The 16,423-nt window shown below is 45.3% G+C and overlaps 2 protein-coding genes across 2 annotated transcripts in view; both read right to left on the reverse strand.

Annotated features, from left to right (window-relative positions):
• LOC140419082 (uncharacterized) overlaps nt 1–16,423 on the reverse strand; it is an 81,677-nt gene that overhangs the window by 39,144 nt on the left and 26,110 nt on the right. The gene's annotated exons all lie outside the window — the stretch shown is intronic.
• The window catches only part of LOC140417810 (uncharacterized), a 37,632-nt gene continuing 31,585 nt past the window's right edge, over nt 10,377–16,423 (reverse strand). The window contains exon 4 of the mRNA XM_072501265.1: nt 10,377–14,244. Within this exon, the coding sequence (XP_072357366.1) occupies nt 13,830–14,244 (415 nt within the window). The 3' untranslated portion in view covers nt 10,377–13,829. The remainder of the gene's footprint in view (nt 14,245–16,423) is intronic.

The following is a 16,423-nucleotide window of genomic DNA, read 5'->3' on the forward strand; positions in this document are numbered from 1 at the left end:
ACCTAGATCCCTCTGCTCATCCACACTTCCAAGAACTTTACCATTAGCCAAATATTCTGCATTCCTGTTATTCCTTCCAAAATGAATCACCTCACACTTCTCTACATTAAACTCCATTTGCCACCTCTCAACCCAGCTCTGCAGCTTATCTATGTCCCTCTGTAACCTGCTACATCCTTCCGCACTGTCGACAACACCACCGACTTTAGTGTCGTCTGCAAATTTACTCACCCACCCTTCTACGCCCTCCTCTAGGTCATTGATAAAAATGACAAACAGCAACGGCCCCAGAACAGATCCTTGTGGTACGCCACTTGTAACTGAACTCCATTCTGAACATTTCCCATCAACCACCACCCTCTGTCTTCTTTCAGCTAGCCAATTTCTGATCCACATCTCTAAATCACCCTCAGTCCCCAGCCTCCGTATTTTCTGCAATAGCCTACCGTGGGGAACCTTATCAAACGCTTTACTGAAATCCATATACACCACATCAACTGCTCTACCCTCGCTACCTGTTCAGTCACCTTCTCAAAGAACTCGATAAGGTTTGTGAGGCATGACCTACCCTTCACAAAGCCATGCTGACTATCCCTGATCATATGATTCCTATCTAGATGATTATAAATCTTGTCTCTTATAATCCCCTCCAAGACTTTACCCACAACAGACGTGAGGCGCACCGGTCTATAGTTGCCGGGGTTGTCTCTACTCCCCTTTTTGAACAAAGGGACCACATTTGCTATCCTCCAGTCCTCTGGCACTATTCCTGTGGCCAATGATGACATAAAAATCAAAGCCAAAGGCCCAGCAATCTCTTCCCTGGCTTCCCAGAGAATCCTAGGATAAATCCCATCATTCCCCGGGGACTTATCTATTTTCAGCCTGTCCAGAATTGCCAACACCTCTTCCCTACGTACCTCAATGCCATCTATTCTAATAGCCTGGGTCTCAGCATTCTCCTCCACAACATTATCTTTTTCCTGAGTGAATACTGACGAAAAATATTCATTTAGTATCTCGCCTATCTCTTCAGACTCCACACACAACTTCCCATCCCTGTCCTTGACTGGCCCTACTCTTACCCTAGTCATTCTTTTATTCCTGACATACCTGTAGAAAGCTTTTGGGTTTTCCTTGGGTTTGCACTCGCGATTGAGCCGTTGGCCATCGCAAAATCGCCACTGGCCAAGAGGTTTGGGGGTATGGAAAGGAATAGTGCGGAGGGTGGATAGAGCACAGGATGCCCTTGTATGCCGACAACTTGTTATTATATGTGTCGGAACCGAGTATGTCAAGAGGGGGAATATTGGAGCTGCTTCGGGTGTTTGCGCCTTTCTCGGGGTACAAATTAAATTGAGACAAGAGTGAGTATTTTGTGGTGTTTCGGCCGGGGATGTGGGCAGGGGTGGGGGGGGGGGGGGCTGCCATTCCGTAGGGCAGGGGTTCACTTTAGATATCTGGGTGTGCAGGTTGCTCGGGATTGGAGGGTGGGTCACTGGAGGGTCGGTTAAAATGAACACGTTGCTGTGATTTCTGTTTATTTTCCACAATGCCTCCCGATTTTGCTGCCAAAAGCATTTTTTGGAGAGCTTTAAGGAATAATTTCCTACAAGTGGAAACATCTTCTCCATGTCCACTCTAAGTTTTAATAAGATACCCCCATATTCTTCTCAACTCCTAACGAGTACAGACCCAGAGTCCTCAACCGTTCCTCATACGACAAGCTCTTCATTCCAGGGATTATTCTTGTAAACCTCCTCTGGACGCTTTCCAAGGCCAACACATCCTTCTTAGATACGGGGCCCAAAACTGCTCATAGTACTCCAAATGGGGTCTGATCAGAGCCTTATACAGGCTCAGAATTACATCCCTGGTCTTGTATTCTAGCCCACTCGACCTGAATACATTGCATTTGCCTTCCTAACTGCTGACTGAACCTGCACGTTAACCTTTAAAAAAAAATTTGGAGTATCCAATTCATTTTTTCCAATTAAGGGGATGATTAGCGTGGCCAATCCACCCACCCTGCACATCTTTGGGATGTGGGGGCGAAACCCACGCAAACACGGGCAGAATGTGCAAACTCCACCCGGGCAGTGACCCAGAGCCAGGATCGAACCTGGGACCTCGGCGCCGTGAGGCTGCAGTGCATCTGCACGTTAACCTGAAGAGAATCTTGAACAAGGTCTCCCAAGTCCCTTTGTGCTTGTGATTTCCTCAGCATTTTCCCATTTAGAAAATAGTCTATGCCTCCATTTCTCCTTCCAAAGTGCATAACCTCAGACTTTTCCACATTGTATTCCATCTGCCACTTCTTTGCCCACTCTCCTAGCCTTGCTCAGCATTGCTTCTTTTTCTAATCACTTTAAATGAATGCCCTGTTTCTAATCTTGCCCTAAATGTGACCTGCTAGATCAAACGTCTATTGCAAATCCTTAGTTTTAATGTGGTCAAGTGTCTTTCCATTTGAGAACTGTTCAATAAATTTATTAGAACTATTTGTAGCTAGGGCAGCACATGGAGCAGTGGTTAGCAGTAGGACTACAGCACTGAGAACCCAGGTTTGAATCCTGGCACTGGGTCACTGTCCGTGCGGAGTTTGCACATTCTCCCCATGTCTGCATGGGCTTCACCCCCACAACCCAAAGATGTGCAGGTTAGGTGGATTGGCCAGGCTAAATTGCCCCTTAATTGGAAAAAAAATTAATAATAATTGGGTACTCTGAATTTTTTTTTTTAAAGGATTATTTGTAGCTTCCCCACCAATCAGTTTTTTCCATTCTCCTGAAATGACCTTATTTTTATCGGGAGTTAACTGAAGTGTGTTCCTAACCTCTCATTATCTAAATGAAAATGAAATGAAAATCGCTTATTGTCACAAGTAGGCTTCAAATGAAGTTACTGTGAAAAGCCCCTAGTCGCCACATTCCAGCGTCTGTTCGGGGAAGCTGGTACGGGAATTGAACCGGGCTGCTCGGAACATTTAAAAGGTCTCTGATCAGTGTGAACAAGTTGGTTTGAAGTCAGGTGGGATGACTGAGTGAATTTCTTGTCACACACGGGTCAAGTGTACGGTCTCTGTCCAGTGTGAACTCGCTGGTGTTGCAGAAGCTGGTGTGAACAGGTGAATCCCTTCCCACACATGGAGCAGGTGAATGACCTCTCCCCAGTGTGAGTGCGTTGGTGTTTCAGTAAATTGCTTTTCCTTTTAAACCTCTTCTCACAGTCAGCACATTTAAAAGGTCTCTGATCAGTATGAACAAGTTGGTGGCTCAGGAGGAGTGATGATCGAGTGAATCCCTTTCCACACACGGAGCAGGTGAATGGCCTCTCCCCAGTGTGAGTGCGTTGATGTGTCAGTAAATCCTTTCTGTGTTTAAAGCTCTTTTCACAGTCAGCACATTTAAACGGTCTCTGGTCAGAGTGAATCTGATGGTGAATCCGGAGGTTTGACAAATCATTAAATCCCTTCCCACATTCCAAACAGGTGAACGGCCTCTCCCCAGTGTGAGTGCGTTGATGTAACAGTAAATCCATTCTGCTTTTATAGCTCTTTCCACAGTCAGCACATTTAAAAGGTCTCTCATCAGTATGAACAAGTTGGTGTGTCAAGAGGTGGGATGACCGAGTGAATCCCTTCCCACACACCGAGCAGGTGAATGGCCTCTCCCCAGTGTGAGTGCGTTGATGTATCAGTAAATCATTTCTGCTTTTAAAGCTCTTCTCACAGTCAGCACATTTAAAAGGTCTCCTATCAGTATGAACAAGTTGGTGTGTCAGGAGGTTTGATGACCGAGTGAATCCCTTCCCGCACACCGAGCAGGTGAACGGCCTTTCCCCAGTGTGAATACGTCGATGAGTTTCCAATTCAGATGGGTAATTGAATCCCATCCCACAGTCCCCACATTTCCACGCTTTCTCCATGGTCATTGACAGGTTATCAGGTGTAGGTGGGATGAAGATTTGACTTCACTATCAGATCAGCCGTGATGTTATTAAATGGTGGAACAGGCTCACGGGGCTGAATGTCCTATTGCTGCTTCTTGATTCCTTTGGTGCAAATGTCCTTATGTCTCTCCAACTTGGATCATCAGTTGAAGCCGGAGTACGGTGTCGCCCTGATGTAAATGCTGCAATTTAATTTCATGCTGTGTGATTGGTTACAGCTCAGTTACAGCTAACTGTGGACAATTACTTAGATGTCTGTGTCTCGCTGCTTTTCCAATCACAGTGATTTTTGAATTTTGTTTCCAAAAGACAAAACAGACAAACATTTCTCCTTCCACATTGAAAGGCCGGTCCTGATGAATCAAGTGACTCTGTCAGATCTCGACATGATGTTTGCATCTGCAAATATTCTGTAAAAGATTATATTGAAATACTGTGAATATATAAGATACAAACAGGCCATTCTCTCAGATTCTGCTGCTGTCAATACTCGGCACACATCCCAGTCTGTCCCACCTATCAAATCTCAGCCTTTCAGTTGATTTTCGATTCCATTTTCTCTCATGTGTTTGTCACGTTTCCTTTTGAAAACATCTCAGCACTTTCCTCAACTCCTTTCCAAGGTAATGAGTTGCACATTCTGAACCTGTAATAAATAATTTTGGCTGTATTGTCCCCTTGGCTTTATTCGTAACTATCTTGTATTCATGACTTATTGTTTATTGATGGTCACTCTCTCACATCGCCCCTCTCCATTCAATCTTTCCTGAGAGCTGTAATCTCTCATGTTACAAAAGTCATCACTGTCAATGCAGGATGTGCAAATTCTCCAATTCTAACCCCCTGTAAAAGGAGTTTACAAAAGCCATCACTGTCAGTCCAGGATAGAAATTCTGAACAGGCAATTCATAGATTATCATAGAATTTACAGTGCAGAAGGAGGCCATTCGGCCCATCGAGTCTGTACCGGCTCTTGGAAAGAGCACCCTTCCCAAGGTCAACACGTCCGCCCTATCCCCATAACGCAGTAACCCCACCCAACACTAAGGGCAATTTTGGACACTAAGGGCAATTTATCATGGCCAATCCACCTAACCTGCACATCTTTGGACTGTGGGAGGAAACTGGAGTACCCGGTGGAAACCCACGCACACACGGGGGGGAACGTGCAGACTGCGCACAGACAGTGACCCAAACCGGAATCAAACCTGGGACCCTGGAGCTGTGAAGCAATTGTGCTATCCACAATGCTACCGTGCTGCCCTTTCTAGTTTCTCTGGAACATTTTTTCCTCTCTTGTTCCCCCAAAGCTGTAAATCCCCGTCCCACACACTCTCCCTCCTCCCTGGGCTGAAATCCAAACCCATCTCACCATTTCTTTCCTCCAGTCCCAGCTTTCTCCCTCTCTCTCCTCTGTCTGGGTTCAGTTCTCCAGCTCCTGTCTGCAGACTGACAATAAAATCAATGGGTCTTATTGAGGATTTGGGGCCTCCAGCGGGTGTTTGTGAATCCTCCCCGCCCACCTGCCAGGGTTTCCTTTCTTGTCACAGATCAGGGTCCTCATTGATTTAAGTGCAAAATGTAAGCTCTTATTTATTATCTCCTCCATGCTCTGATGTGAACCATCCTCCAGTGTCTGAAGCAGGATGGTGCCCGTTAACCTGGGCCTGTTCCCGGGAGGGAGAAGCTCCGCAGCTGCAAACCAGGGAGCTGACAATGATTGTGAAGGGTTTGCTCCAGGTCACAATGCCCGGGGACTGATTGACGGCGGGTTCGGACCAATAGGGAGAGGAGGCGGGTCTGGGTGACCGATCAGGAGCTTCTGGTGCTCCAGCCAATCAGAGTGAATGGGAGGCGGAGCAAAGCCGAGGCTCTCTTCGTCCACCCGGGCCTGTCTCAGAGAAAAGCCCGAGCAGCTTTCGCCGGTTGAACTGCCGGATCCGACCTTCATGTTTGGAGTGTGGGGCCTACACGGAGTGTTTATGAGGTCTCCGGACCCACCCGCCGGCTCCATCCCTCCCTCCCTCAGGACTCACCGCCCGGGATTTGACCGGTTGAGGAATTCCGCCTGAAACCTGAGCTGTGATCAGCACTACGCATGCTCCTGCTCACGTGAGCGACCGGGTTCAGCCCCGCCCCTCATGCACTACGGTTGATTGGAGGACCCGCTGCAACCACTCGGTCCTCCAGGCCTACCCCTCTCTTCCTATTGGCCCACATTTGCCGTCAATCACTCCCAGGGCATTGTGAGCCGGAGCATGCGCAGTGCCGATGCTTGTCTCGGCCGGGAGGTTTCACTGAAACCCGGTGAAGGCTCCAAACCCCAATAAGAAGTTTCCGGGCCCGGGTTTGCATCGAGCAAACATCGAGTGACAGCTGCGGCCTGCTCCCGGTGACAGACCTGAGTTAACGGCCGCCGGCTTTATAGAGGCTGCAAACCCGCAGGGGGCAAAGCATCAGAGATAGAGTTTGTTGTGAAACCAATGGGATGTAAAACAGGAGGTCAGGGTTACAGTCAACAACAACAACTTCTATTTATATAACACCTTTAACATCAGAAATCATCCCAGTCAACCTCACAGGAACATTATAAAACAAAGTGAGACACCCGGACACAAAAGGAGATATTAGGACAGGTGACCAAAAACTTTTTTGGATTGGATTTGTTTATTGTCACGTGTACCGAGGTACAGGGAAAAGTATTTTTCTGCGAGCAGCTCAACAGATCATTAAGTACAAGGGAAGAAAAGGGAATAAAAGAAAATACACAATAGGGCAACACAACATACACAATGTAACTACAAAAGCACTGGCATCGGATGAAGCATACAGGGTGTAGTGTTAATGAGGTCAGTCCATAAGAGGGTCATTTAGGAGTCTGGTGACAGTGGGGAAGAAGCTGTTTTTGAATCTGTCCGTGCGTGTTCTCAGACTTCTGTATCTCCTGCCCGATGGAAGAAGTTGGAAGAGTGAGTAAGCCGGGTGGGAGGGATCTTTGATTATACTGCCCGCTTTCCCCAGGCAGCGGGAGGTGTAGATGGAGTCAATGGATGGGAGGCAGCTTTGTGTGATGGACTGGGCGGTGTTCACGACTCTCTGAAGTTTCTTGCGGTCCTGGGCCGAGCAGTTGTCATACCAGGCTGTGATGCAGCCAGATAGGATGCTTTCTATGGTGTATCTGTAATAGTTGGTAAGAGTCAATGTGGACATGCCGAATTTCCTTAGTTTCCTGAGGAAGTATAGGCGCTGTTGTGCTTTCTTGGTGGTAGTGTCGATGTGGGTGGACCAGGACAGATTTTTGGAGATGTGCACCCCTAGGAATTTGAAACTGCTAATCATCTCCACCTCGGCCCCGTTGATGCTGACAGGGGTGTGTACAGTACATTGCTTCCTGAAGTCAATTACCAGCTCTTTAGTTTTGCTGGCATTGAGGGAGAGATTGTTGTCGCTACACCACTCCACTAGGGTTCTCTATCTCCCTCCTGTATTCGGACTCATCGTTATTCGAGATCCGGCCCACTATGGCCGTATCGTCAGCAAACATGTAGATGGAGTTGGAACCAAGTTTTGCCACGCAGTCGTGTGTGTACAGGGAGTAGAGTAGGGGGGTAAGAGATGAGTTTTAAAGAGAGTCTGAGAGTTGTTTCAATGGGTGGGGTTTCCAATCCTTCCTGCTGGCTGGATCTTCTAGTCCCACAGATCTCTCGGTCTGCTGTTCCAGTTCATTGGTTGTCTCATTGGGTTCGCTGTATGCTCCTGGTGTCTGTGGAAGAACTCCCGGAGCCTCATTCGCCTGATGAATTCCCTGGAGCGGAGAAACTACGACATCTTCGCAGCCTTCAACAAGTCACCGATGAAGACGAACATCTTGCCAAGGCCATCCCCGCTACTTTCCTTCAAACAACCGCCCAACCTCAAACAGACCATTGATTGCAGCAAACTACCCAGCGTTCAGAACAGCGACCATGATACCAAACAACCCTGCCATGGCAACGTCTGCAAGATGTGCCAGATCATCAACATGGGTACCACTATTACACGTGAGAACACCATCCAACCAAGTATGCGGGATATTCTTGTGCGACTCGGCCAACGTTATCTACCTCATATGCTGCAGCAAAGGATGTTCCGAGGCGTGGTACATTGGCGAGGCCTTGCAAACGCTGTGACAACGGACGAACGGACATTGCGCAATAATCGCCAGACGGGAATGTTCCCTTCCAGTCGGGGAACACTTCAGCAGTCAAGGGCATTGACCCTCTGCTCTTCGGGTAAGCGTTCTCCAAGGCGGCCTTCAGGACTCGCGACAACGCAGAATCGCCGAGCAGAAACTGCTAGCCAGGTTCCGCACACATGAGTACAGCCTCAACCAGGACCCAGGATTCATGTCACATTACATGCGCTTGCAAAATCCTACCAACTGTCCTCTTTAACCTGTGATTATCCCTCTCTCCAGTCACACCCTACTGACCTGTGAAGACTTAATTACTTGTAAAGACTCACATTCAAAGTACGATTTTGCATCATTGAATTTTTCTACATATAGAACATGAAAATGAAATGAAAATCGCTTATTGTCACAAGTAGGCTTCAAATGAAGTTACTGTGAAAAGCCCCTAGTCGCCACATTCCAGCACCTGTTCGGGGAGGCTGGTACGGGAATTGAACCGTGCTCCTGCTCTGCCTCGGTCTGCTTTCAAAGCCAGCGATTTACCCCTGTGCTAAACAGACAGTGCAGAAAGAGGCCATTCGGTCCATCGAGTCTGATTCGAAATTGGCAGAAGCATTAAATGCTTCTAATTTATGATGTGGAGATGCCGGTGTTGGACTGGGGTGGGCACAGTAAGAAGTCTTACACCAGGTTAAAGTCCAACAGGTTTGTTTAGAATCACTGGCTTTCGGAGCACCTTTCGCACGTTAGGTGAATGTGATAACCTCTACGCTACAGAAACAGCTGGCAGCACAGTACCCAATGGCCGTGTGCAACATTCAACTGCACAGTTTTGCTGCAGCTTTCAATGGTTCGGCTGGGAGGCCAGGTCACTTATTATATGAAGACAGCTGTTCCTTTAAAACAGATGTCTCAACTTGTAAGGCCAGAAGATATAGAACTTATATTGAACTTTAGCATTTGGTCAGTAAATATCTAATGGAACAATGCTCTCTGTTCAATCATTAATGCATCATTCTTAACTTCCTGCAGAAAATTTCCACCAATTTTACTCAATATTTGTTTCATTATTCAATGTTGAATCTCAGTATATTTATTTGTTATATATGATTTCATTTTGCATTGAATAGATCTCGAGTCTTCACTCTGAATAACTCTGAAATATACACCATTGAATTGCAAACATGACTGACCAAGAAAATAAAGCGTTTCACTGGGTAACAGAAATCCCATGAATCTTTGTTCAGTTTGACCACAGTCAGCTTTTAAACAAAGTCAAATATAGTTAAATGGAAGAGAATTGAGAATTATGTGTTGCTTAGATTTGACCCCTCTGTGTTTTGGTGTGAAACATTCTGCAGCCTAAATACCTTTCATGTATAAGAAAGGAGGGGTGACAGCAAATCCGCACTGAGCCTGGATTTCCTCATCTCCCTGAGTGGCTTTTCCTATTTCTCTACCATTAAGGCCGAATTGTTCAAAAAGGCGGTTCAGTTAAATCTCTGCTATTTCCTCGAATTCAGTTACAGTATCGTTTGTGTCTGTCTATATGAGCACACGTTACCATTAGGTATGTTTTGGATGGTGATTAAAATATTAATCTATGTCTACGAAGCCATTAAATTCTTTTGTGAACTGAGCAAACTGCCAAGATCCGCACTTTGTTTTTTCATGTCTGGAACGATCTGTCTGGACTGTACGCAGAACAATACTTTTCACTGTACCTCTGTACACGTGACAATAAATCCAATCCAATCAAAGAGACAGTTTCTTACTCGTCTTCAGATTGAACAATGAGCCTTCTCAAAAATTATTCATTCATGGGAGGTGGGCGTCACTGGCTGGGCCAGCATTTACTGCTCATTCCAATTGCCCTTGAACTGTGTGTCTTATGAGGTTATTTCAGGGGGCACTTCCAAATTAACCACAACAATGCTGTGGATCTGGGGTCACGTGTAGGCCAGGCCACATAAGGAGAGCAGATTTCATGAAGGACATTAGTGAACCAGATGTGTTTTTACAACAATCAAGAATGTTATCATCAGAATTTTAATTCAATACTGTTATTCAATTTCACCATGTGTCACAGGCAGATTCGATCCCAGATCCCCAGAGCATTAACCTGGGTCTCTGGATTACTCGCCCAGTAACAATACCATTCCTCCAATGCCTAGCCCACATAGTCTTGGCAGAATATGATGTTTAGTGTTGTGTTCTATGATCTATTCTTTCAATGACTCTACAGAATTGCTGGTGACTTAGCCAGATCAATGATTTATTAATGGACACGTGGTAAGGTAATGATCAGAATGCTATACAGACCAAGTTATCACAGAGTTAGATTTGACACTCTTGGAACTACCTTATGTGCTACTGGCTTCGTGCACACTTTACAACCTTCTGCTGGTAGCTGGATGTCACCTGACTGACGCCTGACACCATCTACTGGTGGGAGGTCACACTGTTGAGTACATGTAATATTATATACAGGCTTATCACCACATCTTGTAACTTCTCAAAATTATTGAATAATTTATTTTTTCAAACAAATTCTGATAGCTCTGCAGTTTCTGGAAACATTTTGGTTGATCATGTTATTTTTTAAAATAAAGATCTAGTCTTTACAATATAATTACCTAATACACCAATTCACGAATGATGATCAATGTTCACTACTGAATAATTATGAAGATAATTATTGTTTTTTTGCTATGAAATCAATACATAGTTAATATAGAAAAGGTACAGAAGGTGAAATGGCTGCAGGAAGCCACATGCTAGAGGTATAAAAGGGCTTGCTTGACCTTGTGAATACACTATGAAAATGACAATTTTAAACTAAATGTGATTACACATGCGTACTTACAGTTTCCTACATTACAACAGTGAATATGTTTCAAAAGTACTCCATTGGCTTTAAAACACTTTAGGAGATCCAGTGGTAGTGAGAGGTTTTATAGAAATGTACATTTATTCTAATTGTCCGCAAACTAAGATATATTACACTCGGTGTCACCGGAATCATTTATGAAGACGGAGTCTTAATTTTGTGTAATAACCACAGTGTTGACTTCATTTTGAATACTCTGTGAACCTCCAGACACACCATAAGCACAATTATTTGTTGTAAAACACAGCGAGTTGTTGTGATTTGGAATACAGTCTGTAAATGGTGGTCGAGCCTCTTTAGACTGTCATTTGATATATTCCAAAAAAGAAAACAAAATAGTTGAACTCTGGGATTAAATGGTTTGCTTTACAAAGAGCTGGGATGGGGAAAATGGGCCAAATAGACTCCTCTGTGCTCTCGGAGCCTTATGTCCATGTAAAACGAGCGGTAACAACCTCAAACCTACTGCCTATGAGGGTAGGAGAGGCAGAGATGACAGAAGAATTTCTATCGGAAATTGGACAGGCACTGAGAGAAATAAACCTGCACAAATTTGGGGCTAGAACAGGGCAATGGACAGACTGGCTTGCTCCACAGAGAGCCAACATGGTCACAAAGGGCTGAATGGCCCTATTCTCCACGCTCCAGATGCTGTGATCTCAGGAGAGAAGTTAAACTGCTCCAGTCTCTCAAACTGACTGGAGTCCCTTATCCCTGGTGCCATTCTAGCACAATGGTTAGCACTGTTGCTTCACAGCACAGATCCACAGATTCGATTCCTGGTTTGGGTCACTGTCTGTGCGGAGACTGCACTTTTTCCCCGTGTCTGCGTGGGTTTCCTCCGGGTGCTCTAGTTTCCTACCACAAGTCCCTTGTGCTTGTTAGGTGAATTGGAGATTCTGAATTCTCCCTCGGTGTAACCAAACAGGCGCCGGAGTGCGGCGACTAGGGGAGTTTCACAGTAACTTAATTGCAGTGTTAATGTAAGCCCACTTGTGACAATAATAAAGATTATTATTATTGTAAATGTCCTCTGCACCCTCTCTAAGAACTTCACATGTTAAAGTGTGGGGCCCTATCTAGGGTTCCATTCCAGACGGATAGAATTGAAAAGCACGGAGGAAATGTTCAACTTGTTTAGAACCAGGGTTAGACTACACTGTGAGCACTGACAACATCGGTGATCTCCATTTAGAAAAAGGAAATAGGGGCACTGGATAAGGTGCAACAAAGATTCATAATAGATAGAACTGAGAAAATGTAATACTCATGATGTGGAGATGCCGACCATCAGGAGCATAGAGACACAGAGAGATCTGGGCGTGCAGGTCCACAGATACTTAAAAGTGGCAGCACAGGTAGAAATAGTGGTGAAGAAAGCATCTCGCATGCGTGCCTTCATAGGACGGGTTATCGAGTAAAAAAGCTCAAAAATTATGTTACAATTACATAGAATGTTGGTTGGGCCACATTTGGAATACTGTGTCCCAATTCTGGTCACTGCACTACCAGAAGGACGTGGAAGCTTTGGAGAGAGAGTACAGAAAAGGTTTACCAGGATGTTGCCTGGTATGGAGGGTATTAGCTATGAGGAGAGATTGAATAAACGGGATTGTTCTCCCGAGAGAGACGGAGGCTGAGGGACGACCTGATAGAAGTTTATAAAATTATTAAGGGGTACAGATAGGGTGAACAGTTGGAGGCTTTTTCCCAGGGTGGAAATGAAATTACAAGGGGGCACAAGTTCAAGGTGAAGGTGGAAAGGTTCAGTGGAGATGTGCGGGGGAAGTTTTTTTACGCAGTGGGTGCTGGTGGAGTGGAATGCTCTGCCAAGTGAGGTGGTTGAGGCAGATACGTTAGCGACCTTTAAGACTTATCTGGATAGGCACATGAACAGACGGGGTATAGAAAGATACAGGCGGTTGGTCTAGATAGGACACGTGACTGGTACAGGCTTGGAGGGCCGAAGGACCTGTTCCTGTGCTGTCTTGTTCTTTGTTCTATACGGGGCCTTGGCAAGGCTGTACCAGGAATATTGTGTGAAGATTTGGTCTCATTATCTGAGGAAGGATGTTCTTGCTCTAGAGGGAGTGCAGAGCAGGTTTACCAGACTGATTCCTGGGATGGTGGGACTGACGTATGAGAGATTGAATCAGTTAGGAATGTATTCGCTGGAGTTCAGAAGAATGGGGGATCTCAGAGAAACCTACAATATTCTAACAGGACTTGACAGGGTAGATGCAGGAAAGATTTTCCCAATGGTGGGAGTGTACAGAACCAGAGGTCGCAGTCTGAGGATACGGGCTAGACCATTTAGGACAGAGATTTCTTCAACCAGAGAGTGGTGAGTCAGTGGAATTTGTTACCACAGGAAATAGTTGAGGCCAATACATTGCATGTTTTCAAGAAGCAGTTAGATATAGCACTTTGGGCGAAGGGGATCAAAGGATATGGAGGGGAAGCGGGATTAAGCTATTGAGTTGAATGACAATCCATGATCATAATGAATGGCAGAGTAGGCGGGAAGGGGCAAATGGCCTCTTCCTGCTCTTATTTTCTATGTTTTTTTGTAATCCCTTCCCACACTAAGAGGAGGTGAATGGCTTCTCCCCAGTGTGAACTCGCTGATGTTTCCGCAGGACGGATGAATCAATGAATCCCTTCCCACACTGAGAGCAGGTGACTGGCCTCTCCCCAGTGTGAATTCGCTGATGTTTCTGCAAGGCGGGTGAATCAATGAATCCCTTTCCGCACTGAGAGCATATGAATGGCCTCTCCCCAGTGTGAATTCGCTGATGTTTCAGCAGAGCGGATGACTTAGTGAATGCCTGCCCAGTGAGAGCAGGTGAAAGGGCGCTCACCAGTGTGAACTCGCTGATGCTTCCGCAGGTTGGATAAATCATGGAATCCCTTCCCACACGGAGAGCAGGTGAATGGCTTCTCCCCAGTGTGAATTCGCTGGTGTTTCCGCAGGGCGGATGAAGAAATGAATCCCTTCCCACACTGAGAGCAGATGAATGGCCTCTCCCCAGTGTGAATTCGCTGATGTTTCTGCAGGGCAGATGAATCAATGAATCCTTTCCCACACTGAGGGCAGGTTAATGGCCTCTCCCAAGTGTGACTGCGTTGATGAATCTTCAGCTCATATGGGGATCTGTATCCCTTCCCACAGTCCCCACATTTCCACGGTTTTTCCATGTTTTGGGTCTCCTCGTGTCTATCCAGATTGGACAGTCACTGGAAGCCTTGTCCATACACAGAACACGTGCAGTCTCTCCTCACTGAATGGTGTGATGTTTTTTCAGGCTGTGTAATAGTTGATGCTCTTTTCAGTAATTTCACTGGAAATCTCACTCGGGTGTGTGTTGTTTGGGTCTCGGTGCTTTTCTAATCACATGCACGTTTAAAATCTTTTGAAGCCGACAGATCGGACAAACATTTCTCCTTCTTGCCGATGATATCCAGAGCCCGATGATATTCAAATCAGAAGGAATCGAGTGAGTTTGTCACATCGAGACGTGATGTTTGAGATTTCTGTCTGTAATTCCTCCTCTTCCAATATCCTTTAAAAACAATTTACAAAAGTCATCAGTTAGTACAGGATAGAAATTCAGATCGGACAATTTTATTTCAATGGACATTATTTACTCTATTGTTCTCGAAAAGCTATGAATCTCCATCCCACACAATCTCCCTCCATTCTCACTCTGCTGTGTCTAATATTCAGCCTCCCAATTCTCCTGAAGGTGCTGATTCATGTTGAGTGATAGATCAGCTCATTGCTTCCTGTCCAAGACACAGAGATTATAACAGGAGCAAGAGTAGACCATTCGGCCCACTGAGTCTGCTCAACCATTCAATGAGATCCTTGGCCGATCTACCTCAGCACCATTTTCCCCACACGGTCCCCATATCCCTCGATATCTTCAATATCTAGAAACCTGTTAATATTTGTCTTGAACATACATGATGACTGAGGCTCCACATTCCTCTGGGGTAGAGAATTCCAAAGCTTCACCACATCCACGAGTGAAGAAATCCCTCCTCATCTCAGCTTTCACTCTATTTTTGCCTGTTCCCCATAACCCTTAACTCCATTGTTAATAAAATATCTGTCAAACTTGTGCTTCAATATATTCAATGACTCCCAGATACAACTGGTGCCTGTGGAAGAGAAATCCAAAGACTAACAACCCTCTGAGGGAAGAGATGACTGGAAATCAAAACGTAGCTACAGTCTTATATTACAAGACAAGAAATAATAATACATTTACTTTATTACAAACTAAATAATATATCTAATCTGGACCATGCAACAACACTCGCGATATCTCTGTCCATTATTAATTTAATTGCCCTGAAAAGTCAGCCATCTCCTGGGGAACCCACCCCTTTAATTGTGAACATTAGGAAAGAGACAATCTTTTTTGAAATAGATTTAGAGTAACCAATTATTTATTTTTTTTGCAATTAAGGTGCAATTTAGCGTGGCCAATCCACCTACTCTGCACATCTTTGGGTTGTGGAGCTGAGACCCATGCAGACACAGGGAGAATGTGCAAACTCCACACGGACAGTGACCCAGGGCCAGGATCGAAGCCGGTAAGGCGCTGTGAAGCAGCAGTGCGATGCTTTTAGTCACTCAAATAAATGCGTCAACCGGTTAAGGCAATGTTTTTCAAACTTTTTTTCCGGGGACCCATTTTTGTCAACCGGCCAATCTACGTGACCCACGCCGGCCGACCTTCGCGACCCACGTTGGCCGGCCTTCGCGACCCACCATTTTCTCTTACCTTGTTTGCTGCTGACAAAATGAAGGATTTGCAATCGTGTCCAAAGCCCGTGATGTCAATGTTCAGGGGGCAAGACCTGCTCTCTGCCTCCCTTCTAGAATACATCAAATTTTTTTTTCAATCTTCTGCGTCTCTGATTGTGCAAATTCGCTGGCAACAGCTGGCTCTTTGGTTTTTTTTGGGGGGGGGGGAGGGGTTTATTTGATAAAGTTTAACAGGAAAAAAATGCAGAAACTGAAAATGTTTTCATCCTCTAGAAATTGGAGTTTCACCACATTGTTTTTTGAAGAATAAAGGGATTAAGGGATATGGTGTTCGGGCCGGAAAGTGGAGCCGAGTCCACAAAAGATCAGCCATGATCTCATTGAATGGTGGAGCAGGCTCGAGGGGCCAGATGGCCTACTCCTGCTTCTAGTTCTTATGTTCTTATTTCACCTAAACATTACAATTAAAAATGTTAAAAAATAAAAGATACTTAAAAATCAATCAATTAATTGATAAAACTTCCAAATACGACCTGCAGGCACTTTGTTTTGGAATGTTTAAAAATCAAGATTAAAAACGCTGACATTCTTGGTTGAAGTTACAGCTGCGGTGAAACCATCGTTGGATCACTCA

This window comes from Scyliorhinus torazame, chromosome 5 (genome assembly GCF_047496885.1).
Source record: "Scyliorhinus torazame isolate Kashiwa2021f chromosome 5, sScyTor2.1, whole genome shotgun sequence".
In the NCBI taxonomy this organism is placed as follows: Eukaryota; Metazoa; Chordata; class Chondrichthyes; order Carcharhiniformes; family Scyliorhinidae; genus Scyliorhinus; species Scyliorhinus torazame.